A 26,048-nucleotide genomic window follows, 5' to 3' on the forward strand; every position below is an offset into this window, starting at 1 on the left:
GCAGTATGAGATTTGAAAACAAAAATCATCAATATTAAACAACTTATATATTTTACAAAATTGAGGGCAATTCAAGCACAAATTTTGGCCCTAAAACGGTGCATCATGTTCATAGTTATGGAAACAAGTAATGAAAAACCTGGTTTTCATGATTGAGAACTATGGTCAGGTTGAGGTACGCCTTCAGTGTCCATAGGTCGAGGCTCCGCAGCTGACTTGGAATTATTAGGTATCCAAAACGTAAGCACAGAGGATGCAGCAACAAACATGGCTCTACGTGGAGCCCATTTCAAGCACGATGGGATGCCTATGTGGCTATTCCAGCACGCCACCTGCATGAAAGGACAAATTGGTATAATAATTATTTGAACTTTCATCATTGTAACACATTGTTGAACCTGTGTTTAGCACAGGTCATCTTCCAGTGTGATTATGTTCAAAACAAGCACGATATCTGAAACATTGGTAACAAAAAAGGCTTCAATGTGAAAAAGACAAAAACAAATGAAAATACAATGTGCAACAAATTTATGGTTCATTAGAAACTGAATCTAGTAAGGATTGCAAAGTAAATGTTAGATGAAGAAGAAGAAAAAGAAGAAGAATTGCTATCCAGCATAAATTTGTTGTTGGATCTGGATGTGCATGGACCCTACTAGCGTTATCACTCTCTTTCAGAGGGAAAGGTGAATGCAGAAGAATTAGGCAAAGATCATCTGCTCTGCTTGCAACTATTTTGTGTTTGTTGTGTACGACCAGACATAGTGTCTTGCCAGCAAGACAATAGAACACACAATGCAGATATAAGTTTACCTTCCCCAACATGAGGATGCAAAAGGCTTAAAACTAATTGAGCTTTACATCATTGGATATTTCTTTTTTTGTTAAGAAAGGATGTGGGATGCCGTTTGCATAGCTACATTCCTCTTTTATTCTTTGGAAAAAAAAAAAAAATCATGGTTGATCTAAAGAATTGAATTATGAAAGCTCCATCAATTTACATAATAATCAATACCTCATTTCGCACATTGATATTCCAGGCGTGCAAGGTTCCATCTCCTGAGCCTACAATAAAGAAAAGGCATACTTTTGATGTTACATGATAAATAATTAAATACATCAACGGACTGTTAATAGTTGCATCTGGATATAACTCTCAATCACACAGACAAATCAAAAAGGCATACTTTTGATGTTACATGATAAATAATTAAATACATCAACGGACTGTTAATAGTTGCATCTGGATATAACTCTCATCACACAGACAAATCAAATGGCAATTTATTGTATGATAAAATTATCAATTATGAAATCATTATTAACCAAATAAGCAGAAAAACGATTAGCATGTGGTTAGATTTAATCGTTTAACATTTATTGCAAGTAACATTAGTCTTAAACCTCTAAAATGAAACATAACAAAAACAGTTACAAAAATACTCATGGTTTTGAATTAGAATTTTTTTAAAGGTACATCACTCAGACATGTTAGCTGCTAAGTTCCAATACTTTAAACTTTAGAACATAGATATGCTTACAGCACAAGTGAAATGTTAGATTTGTCTGTAAGGCAGTATAAGAAGTTTCATATGTACTGGCTCCGATGGAAGTTGCATAGCAATAGCCATTAGGATCTCTATTGCGCCTTTCATTATGCTGAGCATGAGAAAATCCCAAAACATCAGTTGAATCAAGGCTTAGCTTTATTACATCCACTGGCACACCCAGAACTGTCTCAAGCAATGATATCAAAGAGGTTTGGGCATCTTATGAAGTGAACACTTCACCCATGACATATATATCATCTGTGGCAATGATAGCTCTATGAAACCAACGTTGTGCACATTAAACTACAATTAGAATTAGTACTTAGTAGGCTTTTTGTATTTTAGATGGACAATTTTCCTTAATCATTCCCCAAATCTGTATCCTAGGGCAAGAAAACAATTTGAATCTTCAATGACTATCATATGAAGTACAAGCATAAGGTGACAACAATAAAATAGCAAAATATTTTCTAATTACTGAACAACTTAAATACACACAAGGTTCAACACGCAACACTAGGGCCACAGGCACAGAATTGAAGCATATATAGAACTAACCAGTAATTTGTCAAACTAAACAATTCAATTCATCATAAATGTGATTTTGATTAGGCATGTAAATCAGTCTGACTGATGACAATTGGATTTGGTGATGAATATAATTTCAATTTTTCATAGACACAGGAAATGGAAAAATGAAACTTTGAACATAAACTGGAAAGACATTTTATTTCAGGTAAATTGAGTAGAAAACAGGGTACCTGATACCACATACTGGCCATCTGGGGAAAAAGTTGCCTCTATAGTCGTATTTGGTGATGGTTCCAAACTGAAGCCACATCGCTGCACAAAGGAAAGTGTTAACTAGAAGTTAGAACAGCTATATTAAACAAAGACTCTCATGACCCCAAGTATGAGATGAGATAGCAGGGATCTCTTCTCTTTTAACTAGAAGTTTCGAGTTTAAGCCTTGGATATAGAATCCCTTTAGATACTCAAAAGTAGGGGTGAGTAGACAATCGGTTCGGTTTGAACCGAGCCGAATCAGGGGGTGGAAAATACAAAACTGAACTTCACAAAATCTGATCCGAACCAACTCAAATTGAAACGGTTGGTTCAAGCTGTTTTAGTCGGTTTTCGCCTTATTGGTTCGATTTTAAGCCTGACTGATTAATTTCTGCACAAACAATAATTTTGATCCGAACCGAGTAACCCAACCAACCGAACTCCTCTTTGAGGAGCTGACCAAACCGAAATTAGTAGGTTCAGTTTGGTCAGATGATTTGCACACCCCTACTCAGAAGGGAGCACTTTGCCCCTTTGTGAATCTGTTGGCTGTGAATCTGGATTAGTCAGGCTAATGGCTTTTGGATAGCAGATAGTTTGAACAAAAAAAAAAAAAAACCATCATACTTAAGGACCCAAAATTGAACCTTCCACTATTGGGAACTGACCTTCTCTCCTCCATATGCATCAAGAACATATATATTGTTACTTGTTGTTGTCAAGAGCATTGATTTGCCATCATTGCTGAATTTAATATCACAAACCTCAGCTGTGTCTCCACCAACTAAAAAGGTATCAAAGGGACCCTACAATTGGAGTTGTAAGTCAAAACTTAGAAAAGGGGTAAATAATAATGATAAGTCAATGCTTCACAGGTGAGAAGTAGAACCTTGTCATATGAACGCGAATCAAACAATTTAATAGCACCCCCTTCCATTGCCACAGCAAAGACAAGACCTTGCTGATCATATGCAACTGTAGGTCTACCACGTAGACGCAAAATTCCCTGAAAACTATAACAGTAAGCATAAATCACAATCATGTATCAATACAGGCCAATCTTAGTTAAAATACATGGTCAAGAAAGTGTATCATCTCAACTGCTATTGACAGTGCAGTCCACTTGAAACAACTTCTATACTTATCTTTGAACTTCACAGAAAAAGTTAATAGTAATTAGAAACAAACCTGACAAGAATTTACACGAAGATCCCATATTCTGACACTGTGGTCGAGAGAACCAGACATGAAGCTATCATTGATTGGAGACATGCAAAGAGAAACAACTCTACAACAGCAAATGTAATGAAAACCATCAATATTGCAATCTAAAAAAAATAAAAGCAAAAGTAAAAAGCAGCAATCTTAGACAGGAAACGACAGGGTTTGAGAGGATGAGGAAGGAGACAACCATCTAAACTATCCTGATGAGGCCGAGGCAATGCCTATAAGTACATAACATAGGAGAAACTGATGGTCCATGCACTTATTTCTTTTGTTACAATCGACACGGATGTCCAGCTATCAGGACGTGTCATACAAACACAACTTTTCAAACTAACTTAAGAAGTTGATATGAATTTTTGCGAATAAACTATTCTACAAAAATGACACTTCTGTCCAAAGGTAATTCCTTACTGCCTATATCTGTGGAAAAAACATTATGCATACTTCGTTGGTGGCATTATAACTAAAGCACTAATAAAAAATGGAAGTCATACCTTTCTTTATGCCCTTTGAAGTAACGAAGACACCTATTATCATACATTGATAGATACCTTAAAGATTCTGCCAAGACAAAATATGTGTCTTTACCATAGTTGCCATATGCATTAATAGAATCAAATTTTTACTATGTCATGAGCAATACAGAAACATTTTGCATAATTGAAGTCATAACAAGAAACCCACCTCCGGTAGAATCCAAATTGTACTTTGAGGAACAAATAACAGAGCTAGGGTGATGAGTAAAGCATATACGATCGGCACCATGTTTCTTGTGATAAGTTGTCTTGAGCAACCTGAATTTCGTGCAATTCATAAGGCTTTTTCTTCCGACTTACATTTAATTTTAGTTCTAATCCAAAAAACATAATCAAAGACTTCAAAATCCAATAAACAATGAAAAATACCAATAAATTAAACTTACTTAGCACTTGCAATATCATAAAGCCGAACAGAATCGTCATCACTTGCTGTTACCAACAAATCGTCTTTTCGATGGAAATCAACCGAATTTATCTTCCCGCCCTGAAAAGAAAATGCAAACCAGCTAATAAGCACTAAAAACAAAAATAATTAGGGTTGGTTAGCTTAATTGCGATTTAAACAGTGAAATTGAAGTTCCAGTAGGGGGATATAAGCGGAATCGAAATCGAGTTCCAAAATGTATAAGAGCAACTACTCTTTTCAATTTTCAGTGAAGCTTACAAAATCTGAGAAAACAGCCCCAACGGACATGCTTCGCACAGTATCATTATCGAGCTCAGTGAGCGACATGGTTGCCATTTATGGAATTTCAGATTTTGGAGTCGAGAAAGAGAGATTGACAATAAAATTCGAGGACTATCTATACTATATTACGACTTCAGGAAGGGTAGAGGGTAAACAAGCTCCTCTGCCGTCTATAGAAACGATGCTGTTACTTTGAGTTCCGTGCCCAAAGGCTAAAGCTCTTTCCCCCTCTTTTTTTTTTTTTTTTTTTTTTTTTTTTTGGTAATAAAAGAAGGCTAGAAGCCTTAGGCACAGAAACGAGCATACGCTACACCAGCAGCGTCATGCACAATCATAGAAAGCAACTCAGCAGGATAACCCATAAGCTTGTGAACCCCAAGCGGGAACGAAGACGCAAAGCTAGCCAACCAATCCGCAAACCTAGCCCTTTCCCTCTGATTTTTTAATTCTTGGATTTGCAATTTTGCATTTCAATTTGTTTTGTATAATTTTTTTTCTCTTAAATAATTCATAATTTCAATCACTGTATATTGATTAATCTTTAAAATTTAATTCTGCTAAATTATTTAGCCTTTCATCTAAAAATGTTATCTTACTATTAAATAAGGGATTAACCAGTGAATTAATTAAATGCGAACGATTAAATAGTTATATATTATATAGTATTTAACCTTTTAAAATGACAGGTCTAAATAATTTAATGAGATTAAAATGACAAAACATAAAATATAACAAAATCTCAGTATCTAAAAGAATAAATAACTAACCTTTTTATTTACAATATGTAGATTTTTATTTTTAGAATTTATTCAAAATTCTAGTAGGTCTGGACATACAATTAAGATTAAATAATAATCAAATCTAACAGAGAACTAAGTCGAGTGAAGCTAATTTGATTTGATTTTGTTTGATGTTTAAGTCAATTGGTTTGAAATTACATAACTTAAAATGTGAATTTCATATGTTTATACTTAGAGTTAGAATACCAAATTTATAATTGAACTTGTTTTTTAAAGTATTATTCATACAAGAATTTGTCAAACGAGATAACCTAATTGAAAAAAGTCGATTTTATATTATATTCATAAGCAATATTTATTTTTCAAAATACAAAAAGGGAAAATAAAAAGGTTGGTTAACAAAGGAGAGAAAACACATAAAAGATAAATGAGAAAAAAGAGATGGAGAGAGAAGGATGAGGATGTAGATAAGAGAAAAAGGAAGGAGGGGGGGGGGGATAAAATAGAGAGAGAGAGAGAGAGAGAGAGAGAGAGAGAGAGAAAAAAGAAACATTATGACATTTTTATTTATAAAATTTGTTTGTTAGTTTTTTATTTTAAACTTCTGTCTATTTTTGTAAAATTCATTTCAACAAAGGGACTCGCCATTATTTGTTTCGAGGTTCTTTTGATCCTTTTTTCAAGAGGCCGAATATTTCATTTGCTCCCTGAACTTGTGCAAAAAAGTTTTTTGGCCTCCTCTAATTTCAAAACGACGTTGTGGCCTCTACTTTCACACCTTTTAAGACAAATGAGAACGCGTGCATTTAAGACACGCTGAGATGTTAAGAAAAGTGATAAGATGTCAAGAAAAGTGACATCTTATAAATATTTATATTTATTATTATATTACTTTCAGTAGCCCACAAAACACAATACCTTTAATAGTTTTAATGCAACGCCAGAGATCACTCCCACTTTCTTCACTATTTTTTGGCCCTCCACCTCCAAAAATGGCTCTCTTCTCTCTTCTCTCTCTCTAACAAATTAAGTCTCTATCTCAACCTTCAAATAAAAATCATATAATTTATTCTATGATTTTCACCTGTTATATTTTCAATTTGTTCTGCAATCTAGATGTTCTTATTTAAAACTAGAATTAAGAAATTTGAATTTAAAAAAAAAAATACAATTTCATACACACTTTCATTTTGGGGTGATGAGTCATGCTAAGTTTATGCATATATCAAGTTTTTATTTATTTTATAAATGATCTCATATCAAGTGGGTTTTGATGAAAATAAATAAAAAACTCTTAGAGCTTGAATATGCAGAAAAGGAAGAAAATGAGAGAGAATAGTATAGGTAAAGTGAATTTACAGAGAGAAAAAAAAATGGATGAGAGAAGGTGATACGGATCCACTATCACCAACCACCTATGGAGCTTAAGGGAACAAAGACCACAATAATGACAATCCATTAGTACTTCCTAGTGGACCAATTACAAGGAGCCGTGCAAAGAAATATGGAGCAACCATGTCTTTATACATTCAAGAACAAGTCACACAACAGCTCCATGACCTTGCTTTCAACAAGTGCTATGAAGAACTTGAAGGAACACCTAAGTTTCTCACATTAATGGAAGCACATGTTGAGTTGGAACCTGAATTTCCAACATATAGCATGCCTAGACCATGCTATGTTAGCACGCCCATGCAATGTGGCACACCCCAGGCCGCGCCCTCGTCTAACTTGCTTAGGAAAACAATTACCTTGAAGCACGCCCGTGCCAAATAGCACACCCAAGACCGTGCTCGCCTTTGCCTCTCGCGAGGGAACTCTTACATTGAAGCACGCCCATGCCAATTAGCACGCCCATAACCGTGCCCGCCTCTGCCTCTAGTTAAACTAGTTAGTTTATTTTGAGTTTTTGCAATGTTAATGGGTTGGGCCTCCTATAATTCAGCGACCCTTGATTATTTTAGCCTTATTTTGTTTAGATTTAGTCAATCTTTAGTTGAGTTGGATTAGATATCCAAATCCTTAAGTTGTTAAGATTTTGTTAGTCATATCCTTAGTTGGTTTAGATTTGTTAAATCCTCACCCTTCGGATTCTTAAGCTGTACCCCCTAGAGCTCATCTGCTATGCTTCTGCTAAAGAGGAAAGACTTCCAACTTACATTTTCATGCTTAGTGTCAGCCTAAGGCCTTTCCAGCAAAAGCGTGACTAGCGGCGTGGCAAACCGTCGCTTATAGAATAGCTCAACCCATCCCCTGCACTATCTCTAGTGAGCAAGCAAACTCCCCCTGACCCCCAGATCGAAACGTTACGATTCACTCCGGTGCTGCTTTCTGGTGGAGGTTGGGAGTATCTCAACTATGAATAAGAAGTCGAAGAAGTAAAGACTCCCTAGATCCGCCTTACCTACCTTCCCTTACTAGCTAGTCAGGGCGAAGCATTCTTAGCATTAGTAGCTTTGGCACGATAGACTCGACTAACTAATCTAAATCCTTTAAGGATCTGGATCTCTTAGAATTAGTGTAAATAGCTTGTTATATTGTACATACAATCAATCAATGAAATATAAATTCTTCTTTCATGCTTAGGCGTGTTCTTTGCTTTGGAGAGAGTGTGAGATTGCATTCCTCTTATTGCATCAAGAATCAAGGTAAACTTATCAATTTACTTATGACGTTTATCTTATTCTTTTACTCTATTATTGGTGTTTCTATTTCTTTATAAACGAGGGGTGCCATAGGGGAGGGTTTAGTTTGATCTTTGATCTCTTCCAAATCTTGTCATAGAGTTCTTGGAATAAATTTCCATAGGGTTCCGCGTCAGAAGGCAAGATTATAATATTCTTTTAATAATAACAATATAATTTGAGACTGTAAATGAGTTTGATATATGGGTTTACTGTTTTTCAAATCTGTAAATTATTGTTCTTTCTCCATTTATCGTTCATTTTGATTCCTTGTCTAGAAAGGAAAGATAAGATTAGTTTGGTTGGATATTCAAAATCCAAAAAATATAAGTTTTAACGATATTTTAATTATTTTAATAATAAAAAATATTTTTAATGACTTAAAATGACATTTGAGAATATTTAAAGGAGATTCACCGTGCAGAGATAGAATTTGTATTTAGACGTGTTGCTGACCGGATTAATAAGGGTGTGATATTAATAATTTTATAATTTTAAGGGGCCACAAAATTATTTTGAAAATAAAAGAGGCCACAAGAATTTTTTGCACAAATTCAAAAGAGCATATTGGTCATTTTTCAAAAGGCTAAAGCTAGGTGGTTTTTTTGGATGGTTCTCGTATTAGAAGGACTGGGCCAAGACCCCAAGAGTCTCTCATTTGCTCTTTTGCTGACATTGGTTTTTTATTCTCCAAAGCAAATTATAGGGAGTGTAATACGCGAATAGTATTTAGCTAGTTACGTGTTAGCTTATAGGCAAGTTACTAATTTTTATAGTTCTAATGTTTCTTCTTTTGATAAAAGTGCTTGTGCAATATCCTTGGTGTTTTTAACCATTTGGACCATGGAAAATATTTAGGTCTCCTTTTTTTGATTAGTAGAAGTAAGAAATACATGTATGTTTATATTTGAAAGAGAGACTTTAGAAGTGCGTTTAGAGTTTGCAAAATAAACTTTTGTCCATAGCTGACAAGAGGTGATGCTATAATCAGTTGTACAAGCAAACCATTCTTATTGTATGAGTGTTCCTTTTGCGGTTTTTGACTTGTTATCAATTAAGCAGATATTTATTTTACTGATTTTCAAAAAAATATTTTCTTCAAAATTTCAAAAACAAAAGAAATACAATGCTGCTTCTCTGCTTCACATGGAAGAAAACACCGCCAAAATTTCAATAGCTAAACGCATCGTTTGGTTTCAAAAACGCAGCGTAGAATCTCCTTTCGTTTTCTTTTGTGTGCTCTCTCTCAGTGGTCAGTGCAGCAGCAATGGATTCCTACACTCCCCTACTCGAAAAAATCCGGGTCCCGCAACCCTCCCTCCAAAAGTTCGCGGTAATTTCAATATTCTCGAAGCTCCGATCAGCTCCGGCTTACCTTGACCCGGAATCCGATTCCGGAAGAGAAGCTATCTCTCAGTGTCTCCACTCCTCATCTCCCGCCGTCGTCGACCAAACGGTTCGCGAGCTCTGTCGCCTTGTCTCGGATTCTAAATTGGATATCTCTCGCGGGTTTCTGGAGCTTCAATCTGCACTCGAAGGTGCAGACCCGAAATTCGTTGGTTTATTTGTTAAAGGACTGGGATTCCTCGCTCGGATCGGGTTTGAAAGGAATCACGGGTCACGGCAATTTGGTTCCCACGATAATCATCCGTTTGTTAAGGTCAGTGAACTGCTCTGGACTTCAGTTATGGATAGCATGACATTTCCTTGAAGTTATTTTGGAATTCTTATGTTCTAATATGTTGTTTGTTGGATAAAATGTAGACTATAAAAATGGAAATAAAAAATTTAATTTTGATACGGAAATGTGTTAGTTGAATTACTGAAGAACTTGAATGCTGATGCTAAAGGTTTTGAAATGCAGATTTTATCATCCAGAACTGAGGTTCAGTCTGAATTGCTACGGCAAGTTTTACTGTTTATGGTACAGAGTAGGCGGTTGGGAACCGCGGAAGTTTGCGAATTCTTAAGACCTTTTGTGAATTTTTCCATTCTGCGGATACCCTTTTCAGATTCTTCATCATCTTTGTTTGCAAGGCAATTAATATCATGTCTGGCGTCATTTTGTTGTTCCTTTCCTAAGGAGGCAATTCCAGTTTTTAAGCTTCTCATGGGCTGCCTCAAGTGTTTACCACACAAGAACTCGAATGTTAGTATACTTGTCTAAAGATTGTCCTTTTTGTTAGTTTCTCTGTAATCTTGTAGTTATTTGATTTCCATTTATTGATAAAATGCAGGAACTTACGGACTCTTATTATTTTTTGGAATGCATAGTTGATGCGTATACAGTGGCTTTGAGACATTTGGTTAGAATTGGATTGGTATGTTTTAACAACTCTAGTTTGGAGCAACCTTTAATGCAATCGCTTGTTCCTTTGTCATTTCCTTTCTGCTAACTATACTTTAATTGCGCCATCATCATTAGTTTAAATTGTCTCGACTAATCTGTTATTTGTTTCATCTCTTGTTAACAGCTGGTTCCTGAGGCTCAATTGTTTGGCATGGAATTGTCAGAGACTATCCTTTCATTATTAACACGTCTTCATGGAAATTCTGGTTGTACTGAACCAATTGTTGAACTAGTGAAGGGGTTGTTTGTCATTCAGAAAGATCTTACCTTGCGTTATATACCTGAGTTGTCGTCAATAATGCTATCCTTATTTTTTATCCTTATTCAATCTGAGCTTGAGCATGAACAACTCTCTTTGTTGAAATTCCTCATCTTCCTTGTAAAGTGGAAAAGTGAAAATGGTATGTTCATTCAACTTCGCCTAGTCATATGCAATAAACGTTTGACATATCATATATTATAACAAAACCACTGTTTTACATCATCTCTTTTTGCTGACTTATGTGGTGGAATTGATACAATTATCGATCTGAATTGCATCTCATATCTTTCAGTTTTATGCTCCTTTCATAAGCCTTGCAAGCATAAAATACACCATTTAATTTTTCAGATTGGCAAGGCCTAACTTTCTTGCTATCCCTGCTTTGCTAATAACTTCTAATATTTACTGTGTAATTTTCTGCTTCATTTTATGTTTTGCATTTGTAATAGTAACTTTGATATTGCAGCAATTTATTTATTTTTTAAAAGATGAATGAACTGACTATTCTTCCTTAGTTCTGGTTTACGTTCCTCCTTGTCTTTACTCTTATTTTGCTCATGTACTGCTACCCTGCTCAGATGACATATTCTCTATTTATTTCACAGAAGATGCATCTGATAGAAGCAAATGTAGTTTGAATGAGGAGCTATTACTCACATTTCCTGTCATCAATCTCATGTCATCGACCTCTAGATCTGTTAAAGGAGCAGCAACTGATTTGCTTGTCATGTTAGAAAAGCTTCTAGTACAACTGTTCAGATCACCAAAGATTGAACCAGTCAAGGAAGAAAGATCACAATCTGTCAGCTCACTTGGATCTATTGTCTATAGACTTTTGCGGCATCTGTGGTTTCAGGTTTAGTATTATCATTGTTGTTTTTGTTGCTAGTGTTATTTGCCAAACTATTTTCCTGGTGAAGGTTTGTTGGAATTCTGATAATTAAGTTCTTGGGTGCAGTCTTTTGCCTTTTTTTTTTTTCCTCACCCCAGCTCTTAAAAAAATAATAAAAAAAAAACAAGGTGACTTTTAAGTTTATTTTGTTTAATTTTAATTGATATTCAACTCTAGTATGAATTGATTTTCTTTGGTTTACATTCAAATATGAAAATGACAATGTATTTATGTGGTGATACTAAAATTGCATTTGATAGCAGAATGGTGCATAGGATTCGTGTAGCCAATTTCACTTAATTTATATTATGACTTATTTGGTTGAGGTGATTAAGATAAAGTTGCAAGTTTTTTCTTTACTATTTAACTGTAAAAAAGGGGAAAAAATGGTGAAAAAAGGGGGAAAATGGTGGAGGAAACGGAAAAAAAATTGCACCTTTTCTAATTCATGGTGATTGAAGTTTTGAGAGTTTTTGTGTGCTATGCTTTTCAGGACCAATTTTCATGGTCAACTTCCTTCTTTGTACATTTTGCTTCTAGTGATAAACTTGATGCCAAAGAAATGCAAGATCTAGCAATAACCTGGGCTTCTCAAATAAGAGACCACTGTTTTTGGATCACTGACAGAAGAAAATCCTCTCTACCCATCTCTCGGTCTCACGAAACATTTTCAAAGGGTAAAGATCTCATAGATTATCTTGATTTGTTTCTTTTCTTTTCTTTTCATTTTTTGGGTGAGTAAAGTTCTTTTAGTTATATTCATATCATCCCAACTATTTACCTTGTAGAAATGCATCATCCCAACTACTTATCTTGTAGAAATGCCCCCCTTGCTTGGTGCAATTACTAGTATTTTGGTGATGCATCAGTCGTTGGAAAGTGTTGCATTAGATCTGTTGGCTGCAGTTGGTGTTATGGATCCCAAGCAGGGAGTTCCATTGTTGCTAGCCATTCTATTTTACTGCAACATCTTCACCAAATATGATATTAGTTACCGGGATATGATGGTGAGTATTTCTACTTTTCCTGGCATTAAGAATCTTGCAAGTTGATGCAAGAGTCTACCAAACTTTTCCTTTTATGTTTTCTCTATCTATCTGTCTTTTTGAAAAACAGACCTTTTTGTTTCAGCCAAAACTCTTGGTAGTGCTTCCATCACTGGCTTCACATTCTATGATGGTACCTCTCATAATTCAGACTATTCTGCCAATGCTTCAGAAGAATGGACAACCGTGTGTACTCTCTATAACTCATGATTTATCGCTTCATTCTCAATTTTCCTCATTAAGTTTTTATTTTCAAGCATTTTAGTGGACCATCTTTATGGCATTGCATATTTTGGTGATTGTTGGACCCCGTTATGGGGTGGATGATATTTATGTTTGATGGGTGACTAAATCATGCTCTCTTTGGCAAAACGAGGAACTTAAGCTTGATTTTTGAATTTTTAGTTTTGTAAAATTAGAAAAAAGGGGTAATGATGTATTCTTGTTCTATCTCATTCAGGTGTATCTAATTCACACTTAATAGTTTTCCATTTTCCCAACCAGTGCCAGCCCTGGGTCTAATAAAAAAAAAGAAATTAATATTTTGACCTATAATATTAAAAAGAAAGATAAAGAAATTAAATTCATCTCATTCTCTGCCTTGCCTCCATGTTGTTCTTCTTGTTGATGAGTGTCTTTATTAAGGAATGTATGACACATTTTTGGTGTTCTTATGAAGCAGTTCTACCTGGAGTCATTGGTTTCTTGAGATTATGCTACTCCCAATGGATGGTCTTTGATTACTCTTTTTGGGGTTATGATTAATTGAGCCTATAAAGCTGTATCTATTTTGTCCAAAATGAATTTCTTGTTAGGCTCATGCTTATTAAATTATCAGTATGTGCTTCAGCTTTATGTATCCTTTCCACCTGTACGCATCAGTTTCATTTTTGGTTGTTTGGAATTGTTTGGTTCGTGACTATGAGTTATTACTACAGCATGCCATTGATTTGCAATTCACATCTTTACTCTTGTTCATACCTATTTTCCTTTTTTTAAGAGCGTATATCTCTATGTTTGCAAAGAATGTGACCATGTTTGCACCTGAGGCCAGCCACTTTAGGATAGGCGGAGAGGATTCAATGATAGTGATGTTAAAATTATATTATTAAACAACTGAATCAATTTACTGATATAATAGGTCTGTGATTATGATATGTGCTTTAACTTTTCTGTCCACCAAGAGGTTAGTGGTATGCAGACTGCATTTGATATCTCCAACACTAATTGTGAAGTTCTTGCTGGCTTGCCTTGTTGATTATGTGGTTTCAATGCTTCCTGTTGTTTTGGCATCTTATGGTGTGCTCATGATATTTATCACTTTGGTGTTTCATTTGATGTGGTTTGTGTCATGTCATCTGTCTTACCATTTGTCTTGATGCTTGTAAAGAATCAATGGAGACATGATGGTCCTTTCAACTGGTTTGTACTTGCTACCCATTTGAGTTGTTACTGATGTTGTATCTATTGTTCAAGAAGTGTGCCAGTGTAGTACTCTATCTATGCTGCATATTTATCTCACTATTCAAGCATATGAGTCCACATGTGAAATGTATATAATTGAGGCTGCTTACGCTTGAGCCCTTTATTATATGTATGATTAGGGATTTAGGGTCATTGGATTTTTTTTATGTCATGTACTAGTAAATTCTCATTTTTAATTATACTTGTAGTATGGGCAAGTAATTTAAAATTCCTATAGCCTAATAACTATTGTATTTTGTTTTTCTATGATAGCTTCACATTTGTTCCCTTTCTACATTGATTTTACTGTAATTCTTCTTGTATCAGAGTGTTGTACGCCACAGGAGCTCGTTTACTTTGTCAGACCTGGGTGATTAATGACCGTGCCTTTGGCAGTCTGCAGGTAAGATTCTCTTTGACTTGTTAGCATTTCGATAAATGGCAAATTTTCCTTTTTATTGTTTAGGAAATTGGACACAAATTTTGGAACAATCTAGACATCAACATTTGAGTTGAGGCTACAGCACGCAGTAAATTTAAAAAAGTGCAACCCAAATGTGATTGAAGAGAGCTTGGGCTGTCAAATAGTTTGACTTCAGTGCTGCACATCATTTGACAAACAGTTCCAGTTGTGGAAAATTAAAGAGTTTGACATACATTAATCAATGACCTTAAAATCATTGGAAAGTATAGACTGGGGTGGGGTTTTGCAAAAAACATGAATTTATTACACCTAGTACCTTTGCAATGGATACTTGTTTATAAATAAAACCTGCGTATGGAACTCTTTGGTACTTTAATAATTTATTTGAATATAATTTTAGCTTTCTATACTTTTTTTAAGTTATCAAGATTATTCCATGTACTATAATGCATAATTGCAAAGTATTAATCTATGATAAATCAAGCCTTCAATGATGGGTTAGACCCTTTTATCTTTTTTTTTTCCCGTTTCTCCAAGTCTCAGAAGGTTCAATTATAATCAAACTGAATTGAATGACATGCATGATAGATGCAATTCAAAGTAAGTTTGGCTTAAAGGAGTAAATTTGGTTACTTGCTAGAGGCTTATGATGGGAGCAAAGTATTGGGTAGAACTGTGGAAAAGTATGATGCTTAAAAAATTATTTGTAATTGATTTCTATGAAAGTATATACAACTTTAGGCTTCACAAGAAGATGCTAATGCATACGAAACTGCATTTCCTCTTCCTTGAGCTTTATTGCCTTCCCCTCTTTTCCTGAGTTCCTATTGCTATATTGATGTGCTCTAATTGTAATTTGGTCATTGACATTTAGGCGGTGTTACTTCCAAAGGGATTCACAGATTTCAACTCTGAGAGACATGTCTGTTTAAGTCTGGCAACTTCCATTCGAGATGTTTGCAGAAAAAATCCCGATAGGGGTGTGGACCTTATCTTATCCGTTTCGGTATGGATCAAATATTAGATATATGGTTTTGCAATGTCCTATGAATGTAGGATTTAGGCATCTTTGTTTTTTTAATTTCGTTTTTCTTTTTCATAAATTTTTGTAATAGGCTTGCATTGAGAGCCGGGATCCTATTATTCAAGCCCTCGGTTTACAAAGCCTTGCCCATCTGTGTGAAGCTGATGTAATTGGTAATCTTGATTGTGCTCTAACTGAAAATTCTTGTTGTTTCTTGTTTGCTTCTCAAAGACAGATTTGACTTTGAAAGTGCCTTCTTTTGCTCTTTTCATACTATCTTTGAGAACTTTCACGATATAATGCTTATTGGTACTTATCTCTTCCACCAAGTATTTCTTGAGAGTTCAACTGTCCTTTGGAGTAATTACTTTGAACTTCCAATTCAATTGTCTGCTCGGCAAGCCATGATAGTGTGTTTGACTTTGAATGTCTAACAATTCATATCCAAAAGGCAGATTGAGGTGGCTTTAGCTGTGTTTCACACTTGCTGATGTGAATGGGAAGCTATTTTTTTTGCTGTCTAGTCCTTACTTTATTGCTTATCTCTAACTTTCTGGAAAAGGAGAGGCTGACCCCTCAAACTAGATGGCGAATAGAGACTCCCGTGCCTCTCTTTCTTACAATGACCTCTTAGCATTTCTCAATATGAATCTGTGGGTTGCGTCTCTTTGCATAGATTTAGTAGTGCTATTCATCGCTGATAAACATCCTTAGTTTAAAATCAATAGTAAGCTTTCTTTGAAAAATATTTAAAAATTTTTTTGAACAACATATTGAGACAGTTTTTTTCTCTAATGATGTTATTTGGCAAATTTTAGTTCTTTCAATTGTATGTATACAGAATTTGAGAATGGAAATTCTCACAACGAATACTGCAAACATCAGAGATGAGATTATTTTACTTTGTTTTTTGAAAACATTTCAGTTGTTTTCTTTAAGAAATCAAATGTGCTTTTTTATTTGCAGCACAAGGGTCTATTTTATTTCCTCTTCTGAAAATATTTCAATTCTTTTTCTTTACGAACTTGCATGTGCCTTTACATGTGCTTAAAGGTATAAATTAAACATTTGTATTAAAATTTTTTTGTTAATATATATATATATATATATATATATATATATATGCAGATTTTTATACTGCCTGGGATGTCATTGCAAAGCATGTACTAGAGTACTCCTCTGACCCATTTCTTGCCCAAAGGTATGCAATTGTTAGTATCAGCTGATACTTAAAGTTAAGGCTTATGTTCGAATTGCAGATTTTGTAACAAAACCATTGTCCAATTGCGATAGAAGTGAATGATAGGTTAGCCTAATGGATCGCCTAGCCTTTTATGGCCTAGCACATCCTCTTTCTAAGAAAGATGGAGAAGAATCCCAATTATGAGACGATAGAGCTGTGATAATCTATTATTATTGACTTCCCTGCTAGGATAATGATTTTCTTAGTCATGGCATTGCTTCTTCTGAATTATCTCTCTCTTTCTTCTACTTGGTCCGTTTGTGTGTTGAGGGTAATTCAAGCTTCTACAATTTTCACTAATCTTTCACCAATTATATGTGCAAAGATAATTGCTGATTAAATGTACTGTGTGGTTTTTGCTCACACAGCATATGCCTTCTTCTGAGATGGGGTGCAATGGATGCGGAAGCATACCCAGAAACTTCAAGAAATGTTTTGCAGATTTTGTGGCATATTGCGTCCACGCAAGATAGTCATGTGATACAATGGGCAAAGGCGAGGGCCTCTGCATTTCAGGCCTTATCCCAATATGAGGTGAAATTTGTGAACTAATGGACTCCTTTCTTGATTTTGATCACTTCAAACCACTCACATTTTACTCCAAAGATGTTTGTTCTCTCTGCTATCTTTTATCTTATTTCATAGATCTGGAAGAATTTTCTCTAAATTATATGATGATTTACTAGGTCTCACGAATAGAAAAAGGACTTCCAGATTTCAAGAGGGAGAACATGGAGTTGCTTTTATGCGAGACAGATGTTGATGTACTCAAGGCCATGGAAGGATTTCAAGTCAAGATCATAACATATGAACACATGTAGAGGGTTTATCTATTTTTACTGCTTAATATGCTGGAATATGTGAAATTGACACTAAAATGGAGGTTTCGTTTTCTCCAGTAATAGGCGAAGATTGGTGAAGGAGAAAAAAATCGTTGGAAGCAAGATTGAGAAATTGCTGGATGTATTTCCCCAGGTTCTCTTCTCTTCAGGTATGGTAGTTGGTGATATTGGTGTGGTACTTAAAAGATTCATTAATGTTTTCTATGTGAATTCCATCCCTCCTCCCCCACAAATACCAATCCCCCACTCTCCCAAAAGAGAAATCCCCCCCCCCAAAAAGAAAAGGGGAAAAGATAATCTATGAAAAGTTTCACGAGAGTGACCTGATCTGATAGAATGAGAGGGAAAATTGGTTAAAAAGATAAAGTGATAACTTTTTTTTTTTGCCCTCCATAAAAGAACCAAAAAGATAAAGGGGGGAGACTGTGTAGTGAGATATTAGGTTCTGCAGAGATGACTAATATCTTGATGAATATACGCATTTAGAGGCCAAGGTGATACTTGATAGTCGTCTTTAGTTTACAAAGGGTGACTTATTAAATATTGCTTGTTGTGAGTCTTCTTATATGAGACGTTTACAGCTAATCAAATAAGCACCAAATGTGCAGAGGAAAAAAGAAATCCTGGGAAGCTACCTGGTGCAGCCCTGTTATGCCTTGCCTTTACCCCTAGGGATGCGAACAACCTAGGGACATCAAGAGTAAGATTATCATATGGTGAAGTTCGTTTCTTCAGAATTTACCATGTTTTTAAGTCTGCATTACTTGCTGTCCAGGTATCAGATGTCCATGCTGCATATGAAAATGCAATGGTGGAAATAGCTTCTTCTCTTCACCTCTCAAGGAACATTTTTGTTGCGCTTCTTTCACTGCAATCATGGAAAGCCTTCATTCGACGTTGGATGAGAGCTAATATCTTATCACTTGATGCAAAAGCAGCATCTGTTGCATTAGATAAAACTTCTAAAGCTGCTAACATGATTCTGAAGGTACCCTAGAGTTTTCTCTCATTACTTCTATAATTCTGCATTTGTATTGTGGTTATCTGGACAGGTAATTTAACTGAGTTGGTCGTGCAGACTATGATTCGACTTGCTGAAGAATCTATCCCAAGATGTGCTGAAAATATTACGCTGGCTGTTGGTGCGCTCTGTGCGGTAAGAAATTTAATATGATTGTTGATTTCTCTAGAGTTCATAGTCTGAATGCTTATAATGTCTTGACCATGCGAGTCTAAGAGATGTATAACAGTCACCAAATCCTTGAAAATATAATATAGGCTATATACTTGTTCATGGACATTGAGATCCACCCTGCATGGCCCCTAATGGCTTGCACAGGGAGTTTGTTCCCAGGCCTGGACCAGCCACACCCCCTTAGTTTGAAATGGTTAATGGGTCTTTATAGTTTTAATTTTACCTGAAAATTTTTGGACAAAAGGAAATATATAAAATATAATTTTTATGAGATTAAAGAGCATGCTACACAAATAAAATTTTCTATACATCAGCAATATAAAATTCAATGTATGAGTCGGCAGTGCCCAAACCACATGGGCACACAAAATCGCATGGTCCATTGTGGCCTACTGCTGGCCTTTAGCTTGCAGGTTGTGCCAATTTCCACTGCCCATGATGTGCTTGGCCAGGCTAGTGCAGACTTCCTCGCTCATTTTACAACATTGTCTTATCCTTTTGAAGCTCTGCTTAGCACTTTGAATTATTGGTGTGGATCTTCATCCAATTAGCAGTGTGTTTCTTTAAGAAACTAGATTCATAATGACATACTTTGTTCAATTCATTGTTTGGCTTTTCTTGCCTTTTTCTGACAGGTCTTGCCTCCATCTGCCCATACTGTCAAATCAACTGCTTCAAAGTTTCTGTTGAATTGGTTGTTCCAACATCAACATGAACATCGCCAATGGTCAGCTGCAATATCTCTTGGATTGATCTCAAGTTGCCTACATGCAACTGATCATAAGCAGAAATTTCAGAATATCACTGGACTTATTGAGGCATGGAAATCTTGCTCCGCTACTTTTTTCATATGTTTTGTTTTAATCTATCTAGAGAATGGTTGCAGTATCAGAGATTTTTTATTGTATTTTTTAGTGAGATGTATTTATTGAGACTTTGTGCTTTTAGGTTTTGTGTGCTAGCAAAAGCACCCTTGTCAAAGGAGCTTGTGGGGTTGGCTTGGGCTTTTCATGCCAAGATCTACTTACCAGGGTTGATCCTGCTGATAGCACTGACAGGGATGGAGAAAACTACAAGATTCAAGAAATTACCTTACTGTGGAAGGTAGTTAGGGCTTTACTTCTGATGACAAGTCAGCTTAGTAAAGCTTCTCATGATATTCTAGAAAGCTTGTCTGCATACTTGCTCCCAGGTGTTGATGATGTGGAGACCAATATGTCTTCTGAGCTGTTTGTGGATAAGTGTGATGATTTGGAGGAAGATATTTGGGGTGTTGCTGGAGTTGTCATTGGCTTGGGGAGTTCTGTTGGAGCAATATACAGAGCTGGAGCACATGATGTTGTATTTAAGATAAAAGACTTGATTGTATCATGGATTCCACATGTAGACTCTCTAAAAACTAATTCTGGTTTTTCCAGCAAAGGAGTGGATAGAGTTTTATCTGTAGGATCTTGTCTTGCACTTCCTGTTGTTATGGCTTTCTGCCACAGGTTGGAATTGATGAATGATAATGAGTTGGATCATCTAGTGAATGGCTATATTGAGCTAATATCTGAGTTGGCATCTGTTAAAAAGTCTGGCACTTTTCATCAGAGCTTGTTGATGGCAGCATGCGTTGGAGCAGGAAGCCTTCTTGCCTTTGTTCTGAATGAAGCTGTGCATCCTATTGAAGTTGAACGCATAAAAAGTTTATTGGAATTATTTAGGAAATGCTACTCTAATCCTTTCCCTGCTCTTGTTCATTTGGGTGGGATGCTTGGAGTAGTTAATGCTATGGGAGCCAGTGCAGGAATTTTATTTCCTAGCCATCATTTCTCATCTTCAGTGAAGACTGGTTATGAACAAAAGGTCTGATCATATCCTCTCCTGATATTTTGGTATGAGGAGATATGGCTGTCTTCATATAACAGTTCTTGTAAATTTTGCTTGACAGGAATCTGCTTATATCTTAGGGCCTTTACTCTCAAACCCTATTTGTGAACCAAATTTGACGGCATTGATCCAAGAGATATTCCTTGTAGCTCAAAATTGTGATGATCTTCAAATGAAACAAAATGCAGCTTGGGCAGTTTCGTTCCTCCGAAATTTTCTGTGGTCCAAGGAAGTACTAAATGTTGACAACAATGTTCAGACTGATGTTGCTCATTCCAAAATGGTTTCTCACAGTTTTTCTGAGGATAATTTGGTTATGAAGCTATCTTTGTGGCTAATGCATCTGAATTATTCTGCTGTAGGTCCATTGCTACTAATCTGCTGTGATACCATTATACAATGCTTATCTACAGTTTTATTCCTATCTTTTAACTGCCTTGATCTAAAATTATACAAGTTTTTAACCTCTACCTTTACTCTTTGATAACTTCAGATGCAATAAATGTGGATATGTATTTCTATGTTGGTATATATGCATATATGTATATGTTGCACATACCTGACTGCATGCTGATGTAAACATACATTGTTCTTTAACATGATATCTGCAAATTTAAAATTGGTTCTCTTTGTTAGTGAGTATCATTATGTTGAGCTCTTTCTCTCTGTATTGTTATATGCTCAGTGAGAAGTCAACATAAAATTTTTGTTAGTTGCAAACTGTTTCAGCACTTTTGATTTATAAATTTGTTATTTTTCTATAGGTAAATTTATTTGTTTAAAGGAATGGTTGCAAGATAGAATGTTGGCTGTTTTGGCTGCAAGACAAGTAGTCTGTTATTTAAGCAATCAAATGTTTAATGAGGAGTATAAGTTGAATATATTGTGCTCCAGTAATCCTTTAAATTAGACATGAATACATTGATAAGAAGTTCGATTGTGTGCAAATTTAGTTAGTCTAGAAAAGGGCTAGTGAGGAACAGTTAATATGAGGTGCTGAGGAACAAGATAATTTAAAATTATGTGGCTTCTGTTGATGGTGAAGTTAATATATTGCCAATGATTGAGCATAACTTGGCCCTACATTTGGCTGAATAGCGAGGGAGAAAGATTTAGATACTAACTTCTCTCATAAAGTTATAATGTTTTATACAGTTTCAGAAGTAATTTGAATTCTGTCGCTCCAAAGTTTGGAGCAAAATCAAAATCTAACTTCATAGACAAAGAAATCAGTCTGCTTCACATTGGCCATTAAACTTTTTTATGTGGAAGAACAGAATGATGCAAAGTACAATGAAAGAGAAGAGAACAGGTTTTCCCTTTTATCTTTTGCAAGATATCGGACTGTGTTGTAATTCTAGGTGGAAAGAGGAGAAGGAAAGGTTGATTCACGAACAGTGGAAAGCATACCGTGCTTATGGCATATCATTAGATGAGGAAAGGGAAAATATACATATTTTATGTTGAACTTGTGTTTTATGTATCTTCTTGCTAGTTGTGTCTCTTGTTGTATGGGGATTTCTTGTCCTCCATAGTGTACACCCTTATTTATTAATATATTTTTTTATCTGAAAAAAAAAAAGGAAATATATATCTTATTTTATTTATGCTTTCATGTCTTTTTTTGAATTTGCTTTTCTCATGGCCTCGAGGGGCATAGCCCTGTCCTAATTTCCTTGAAAGAAAAACATTATTGTTAGTCCATAACTCCATATTATCCATGAGCTTGGTGGAGTTGCTATTGGGGCTACGAATATACAAAAGGGTATCTGCAGAAAGTGGGTTGTGCAAACTCCTCTCACCTTGGCCTATTGTTCTTGCTAGAACAGTAACCAACCGCTACTTAGTGTTTGTATATGTCTGTGACAGAGATGTTCTTCAACTTTTGTCTAAAGTGGTAGTAGTAGTAGTAGTAGTAGTAGTATTAGTAACAACAACAACAATAATAATAATAATAATAATAATAAAAACAGAGTTCAACTGTTAATTGTTGCAACATTCTGTTGCTTGGTATAGTACTTTGCTGATCAAAATCATATATGGTGTCGGTCATGATCTTTGTTGAATATTTTCAGGGAACTTATTTCTTATGCATTCAGAGAATAATGTTTGAATGCTCTAATGATTGAACTTTCTAATTTTTCTCAACTTTCCAAGTTTCAGGCAGGTGCTATTCCACATGTTGGCACAGTTGCAACTGTTTTGAGATGTCTTGTAGGAGCTCCCAGATTGCCAACCATGGATTGGGGATCGATCATCAAGCGCTGTATGAGATACGAGGCTCGAGTTTCTGAGTTGTTACCACCAGATTCAGCTTTTAAGAAGAGATCCCTTAGGGAGGAATGCCTTCATTTCTCAATTGCTCATGCAAACCATTTTGATTCACTCCTGATTTTCCTTGATGAACTATCTGAGCTACCTAGGTTCAGGACTCTAGAGTTGAATCTGCAGTCATGTCTGCTTGTACATCTGGCTGACCTCATAAAGATATTCTCTAGTTCCAGACTACAAAAATTATTTGATGATATAACTGAGTTTTTTTCTTTAGATTGTTCACCACAAATTTATAACTCTGATCAGAAAACTTCATTGAGAATGTCATGCTGGAAAGGTATCTGCCAGTGCCTAGAAGAAGCTTCCCTCAGCTCTCCAGAATACATCTTAAATGTTGAAAAGTGCATGGAGATGCTGTTTTCTTTATTTCCTGCATCAGAATCAATTGCCAGCTTAGGAGCATGTATGCTACACCCTGAACAAGAGTGGCATGAGTTCATTAAATGCTTAGCAAAAGCTCGAAGGGATTGGCTATTGGATTTCTTGCAGGTAAATACTGTGTTTATATTTATTTTCATAGTGGATTATTTCTTTTCTGAATTATCTCATTTCACCTGTCTCCTGTATGTACATCTGGTTCATGTGATTATCACTTATCGAGTCTTCTGTTGTAAAAGTTTTTAAGAAGACATTTATTATAGTTATATAAGATATAATCCTGTGCTTGTAAACATTTTTGAAAGAACATGAATTTTTTTCTGTCTCTATAAGAAATAAATTTTGGAATTTTCTTTTCTTAAACTGATATTCGGTTAATTTATTTGTAAATGCACAGCCGATCCCACTAGCTGATGATTAAGATTTTATTGAATTTAGGTTGTCATTTGAATTTCTTTTATGTTTCATGACTTGGTATATTTTCGTTTCATGTACCTCACAGGTTCCATTGGAAAATCTAGTTCAAGGTGATGGACAATTTAATGAAGTCCTAAAGAAGATTGTAGCAAAAGCCAAGCTTGTAAGGATTGGTTCCATCCCATTGTCTGAGCTCGGAAGGCTAAAAGCTTATATATTGAACTCTAAGTTTCATGGTTAGTTTCTCTGCATGGTTTTGTTGTGGTAATTGGATAAATATGAAATAATAATTATTAAAATATTGTTGGTATTAATTCCTTAGAAAAAAGTATTATTGTTATTAGTATTTTATGTGCAATGGTAATTGAACTTTGAGTTGCTATGTTTCTCTTTCTCATTCCTATTCTTTTTTTATTTTTCTTTCTCCCACCCAAAATGAAAAATAAAAATAAAAATTTAAAAGGCATTTATTGCTGAGAATGCTTTCATGCTTAATTTAACTTGCTATAGTTGCAGGTATTTGGAATGTGCTTCTTGAAGTTTTAGCGGCTTTGCAATGTGCAGAGGGGAGTGTCAAAAGACAGTGGCTTGTTGATGCTGTTGAAATTAGCTGTATATCAAGTTATCCTTCCACGGTAGGGATCTGTTCTTTTTCACAACTCGTTGGAAAACAGATCAAGATTGTTTCCAACACTATTCACCATCTACTCTTGCACACAGGCATGGCAGGATTTGTTTGTTCAGTAGCATAGCATAATATTGTTGTGCAGACTAATTTTTCTGCACAGACAGATAATGCTCTTTATAGAAATAAAAGGGAATATAGAAAATTTGAGTTTGAAGTAACACAGAGAAAAGCAATGACTGGAGTGGGAGATCGGAGTTGAAAATATTATTTATATCAAATGATTTTTTCTAATTTTATAAATCTTTTTTCCTTTGATATTTAGCCAATAATGAAGGGTCATTTGTCCATTGCACCCTTTGACCGTGGTAAGGCACTATTCATTTTGGTTAATGTCGCCTAACCAAATTTTAAACCCAAACTAGTCGGCTTTGGAAGGGATCTTAAATGCAGATTTTCTCCAATCCATTCAAATAAGGCTTGTGGTTTGCACTGATATGATTCATAGCCAAGTCTTGTTCTTGTTTACAGGTTTTATAAATCATTCAGCTCTATTTAAAATGTGTGTTTTTATTTAATCGCCAACTCTATTTTGTTTGGGCTGACAGTTCTTTTCTCCTGCAGGCACTACATTTTGTTGGTCTGCTTTCTGGTAGTTGTTGTAAATATATGCCCATTTTGACTCTGGACCGGTCAACAGTATTGAGTGACCTGCCGGTCACTCTTACCTCTCTCTTGACAGAACCGAACTGGGACATACTTGCAACATCAATCGCTTCTCATATTTGGACATCAACTGAACGCCTATACCATTGGGTTAACCGCATAGTTGTCGATGATGCACGTAGTGTGCAAAATATCGACGAGAGTGAAAAGGACACAGTTGCTTTTCTATTGCGCGTGATGCATCGGGTATGTTTATCTTTAACAGAGTATTTACCGCTGGATAAGCAGCTCATGATTGCCAACATGGTGGTTAAATGAGGCATTGTTTATATGAAGAAGAAACTTAATAGGAATATCAGCTTTTTGTTTATCTCTGAAATTTGATACAATAGCTTATGAACGTCAGTTGCAAATCTTAGTTTTGTTTGTTCTATTTAAAAATTGAAAATGAAGTCTTATTAATGGGAGTGTTGGACAGTTCTCATACAGCATTACTGGTCTGCATGGAGTTTTGGCCAGTGGCTTGTTCTGCTAAAATGTCAAGCTTAGCGCAAGCAGTTTATCCTAAAATGTATTGGATTTTAGATTTATACCGCGGTGCTATGGTGAATTATAATCAAATTTTTTTTTTTTTTAAAAAAAAGAAAACATCAAATTTAAAATGAACAAACCAAGAAATATAATTATCAAATACTAAAGGCAATAAGAAAAATATTTTATTGTAAATCCTCTCTATAGCTGTATCTTTCTTTTCATCAATGATATTATTTTTTATATAATAAATTGAAAGTAATAAATGA

At 35.3% G+C, this 26,048-nt stretch overlaps 2 protein-coding genes across 5 annotated transcripts; one reads left to right on the top strand and one right to left on the bottom strand.

Annotated features, from left to right (window-relative positions):
- Window positions 1-11: 11 nt before the first annotated feature.
- LOC105634162 (Transducin/WD40 repeat-like superfamily protein) lies at window positions 12-5,240 on the bottom strand. Its single transcript, XM_012216977.4, has 10 exons — window positions 4,767-5,240; window positions 4,486-4,586; window positions 4,248-4,357; window positions 4,058-4,124; window positions 3,525-3,624; window positions 3,226-3,342; window positions 3,005-3,142; window positions 2,312-2,393; window positions 1,016-1,065; window positions 12-332 (listed from the first exon to the last, which is right to left on the bottom strand). Exons 1-10 carry the CDS (start codon window positions 4,842-4,844, stop codon window positions 147-149), a joined length of 1,029 nt encoding a protein of 342 aa, XP_012072367.1. The 5' UTR covers window positions 4,845-5,240; the 3' UTR covers window positions 12-146.
- Window positions 5,241-9,294: 4,054 nt separating this feature from the next.
- On the top strand, window positions 9,295-25,736 carry RST1 (ARM repeat superfamily protein). 4 transcript variants are annotated; one of them, XM_020678579.3, is made up of 25 exons: window positions 9,295-9,874; window positions 10,079-10,363; window positions 10,452-10,535; window positions 10,689-10,965; window positions 11,432-11,682; window positions 12,212-12,395; window positions 12,538-12,725; window positions 12,850-12,950; window positions 14,556-14,631; window positions 15,527-15,658; window positions 15,768-15,849; window positions 16,805-16,877; window positions 17,288-17,453; window positions 17,606-17,736; window positions 17,819-17,910; window positions 18,370-18,461; window positions 18,537-18,749; window positions 18,840-18,917; window positions 19,592-19,774; window positions 19,905-20,804; window positions 20,890-21,186; window positions 22,986-23,651; window positions 24,043-24,193; window positions 24,468-24,592; window positions 25,207-25,736. In XM_020678579.3, exons 1-25 carry the CDS (start codon window positions 9,482-9,484, stop codon window positions 25,564-25,566), a joined length of 5,580 nt encoding a protein of 1,859 aa, XP_020534238.1. In that variant the 5' UTR covers window positions 9,295-9,481; the 3' UTR covers window positions 25,567-25,736. The 4 variants fall into 4 exon arrangements, with proteins under 4 accessions (XP_020534238.1, XP_020534243.1, XP_020534241.1 ...); XM_020678584.3 differs by having other exon boundaries at window positions 9,297-9,874; window positions 24,474-24,592; XM_020678582.3 differs by having other exon boundaries at window positions 9,298-9,874; window positions 22,992-23,651.
- Window positions 25,737-26,048: the final 312 nt, after the last annotated feature.

The sequence above is a fragment of the Jatropha curcas genome, chromosome 11, assembly GCF_041381405.1.
Source record: "Jatropha curcas cultivar XTBG-Jc1 chromosome 11, XTBG_Jcur_1.0, whole genome shotgun sequence".
Lineage (NCBI taxonomy): Eukaryota > Viridiplantae > Streptophyta > Magnoliopsida > Malpighiales > Euphorbiaceae > Jatropha > Jatropha curcas.

Bases quoted from the DNA above. Each gene is read 5' to 3' on its own strand.
- LOC105634162 (XM_012216977.4), bottom strand. From the start codon at position 4,844: ATGGCAACCATGTCGCTCACTGAGCTCGATAATGATACTGTGCGAAGC. The intron at 4,587-4,766 runs GTAAGCTTCACT...TTTTCTTTTCAG, and splicing joins GGGCTGTTTTCTCAGATTTT to GGCGGGAAGATAAATTCGGT. The intron at 333-1,015 runs GTATTGATTATT...CCTTTCATGCAG, and splicing joins ATATCAATGTGCGAAATGAG to GTGGCGTGCTGGAATAGCCA.
- RST1 (XM_020678579.3), top strand. From the start codon at position 9,482: ATGGATTCCTACACTCCCCTACTCGAAAAAATCCGGGTCCCGCAACCC. The intron at 12,726-12,849 runs GTGAGTATTTCT...TTTTTGTTTCAG, and splicing joins TTAGTTACCGGGATATGATG to CCAAAACTCTTGGTAGTGCT. The intron at 18,462-18,536 runs GTAAGATTATCA...CTTGCTGTCCAG, and splicing joins ACAACCTAGGGACATCAAGA to GTATCAGATGTCCATGCTGC.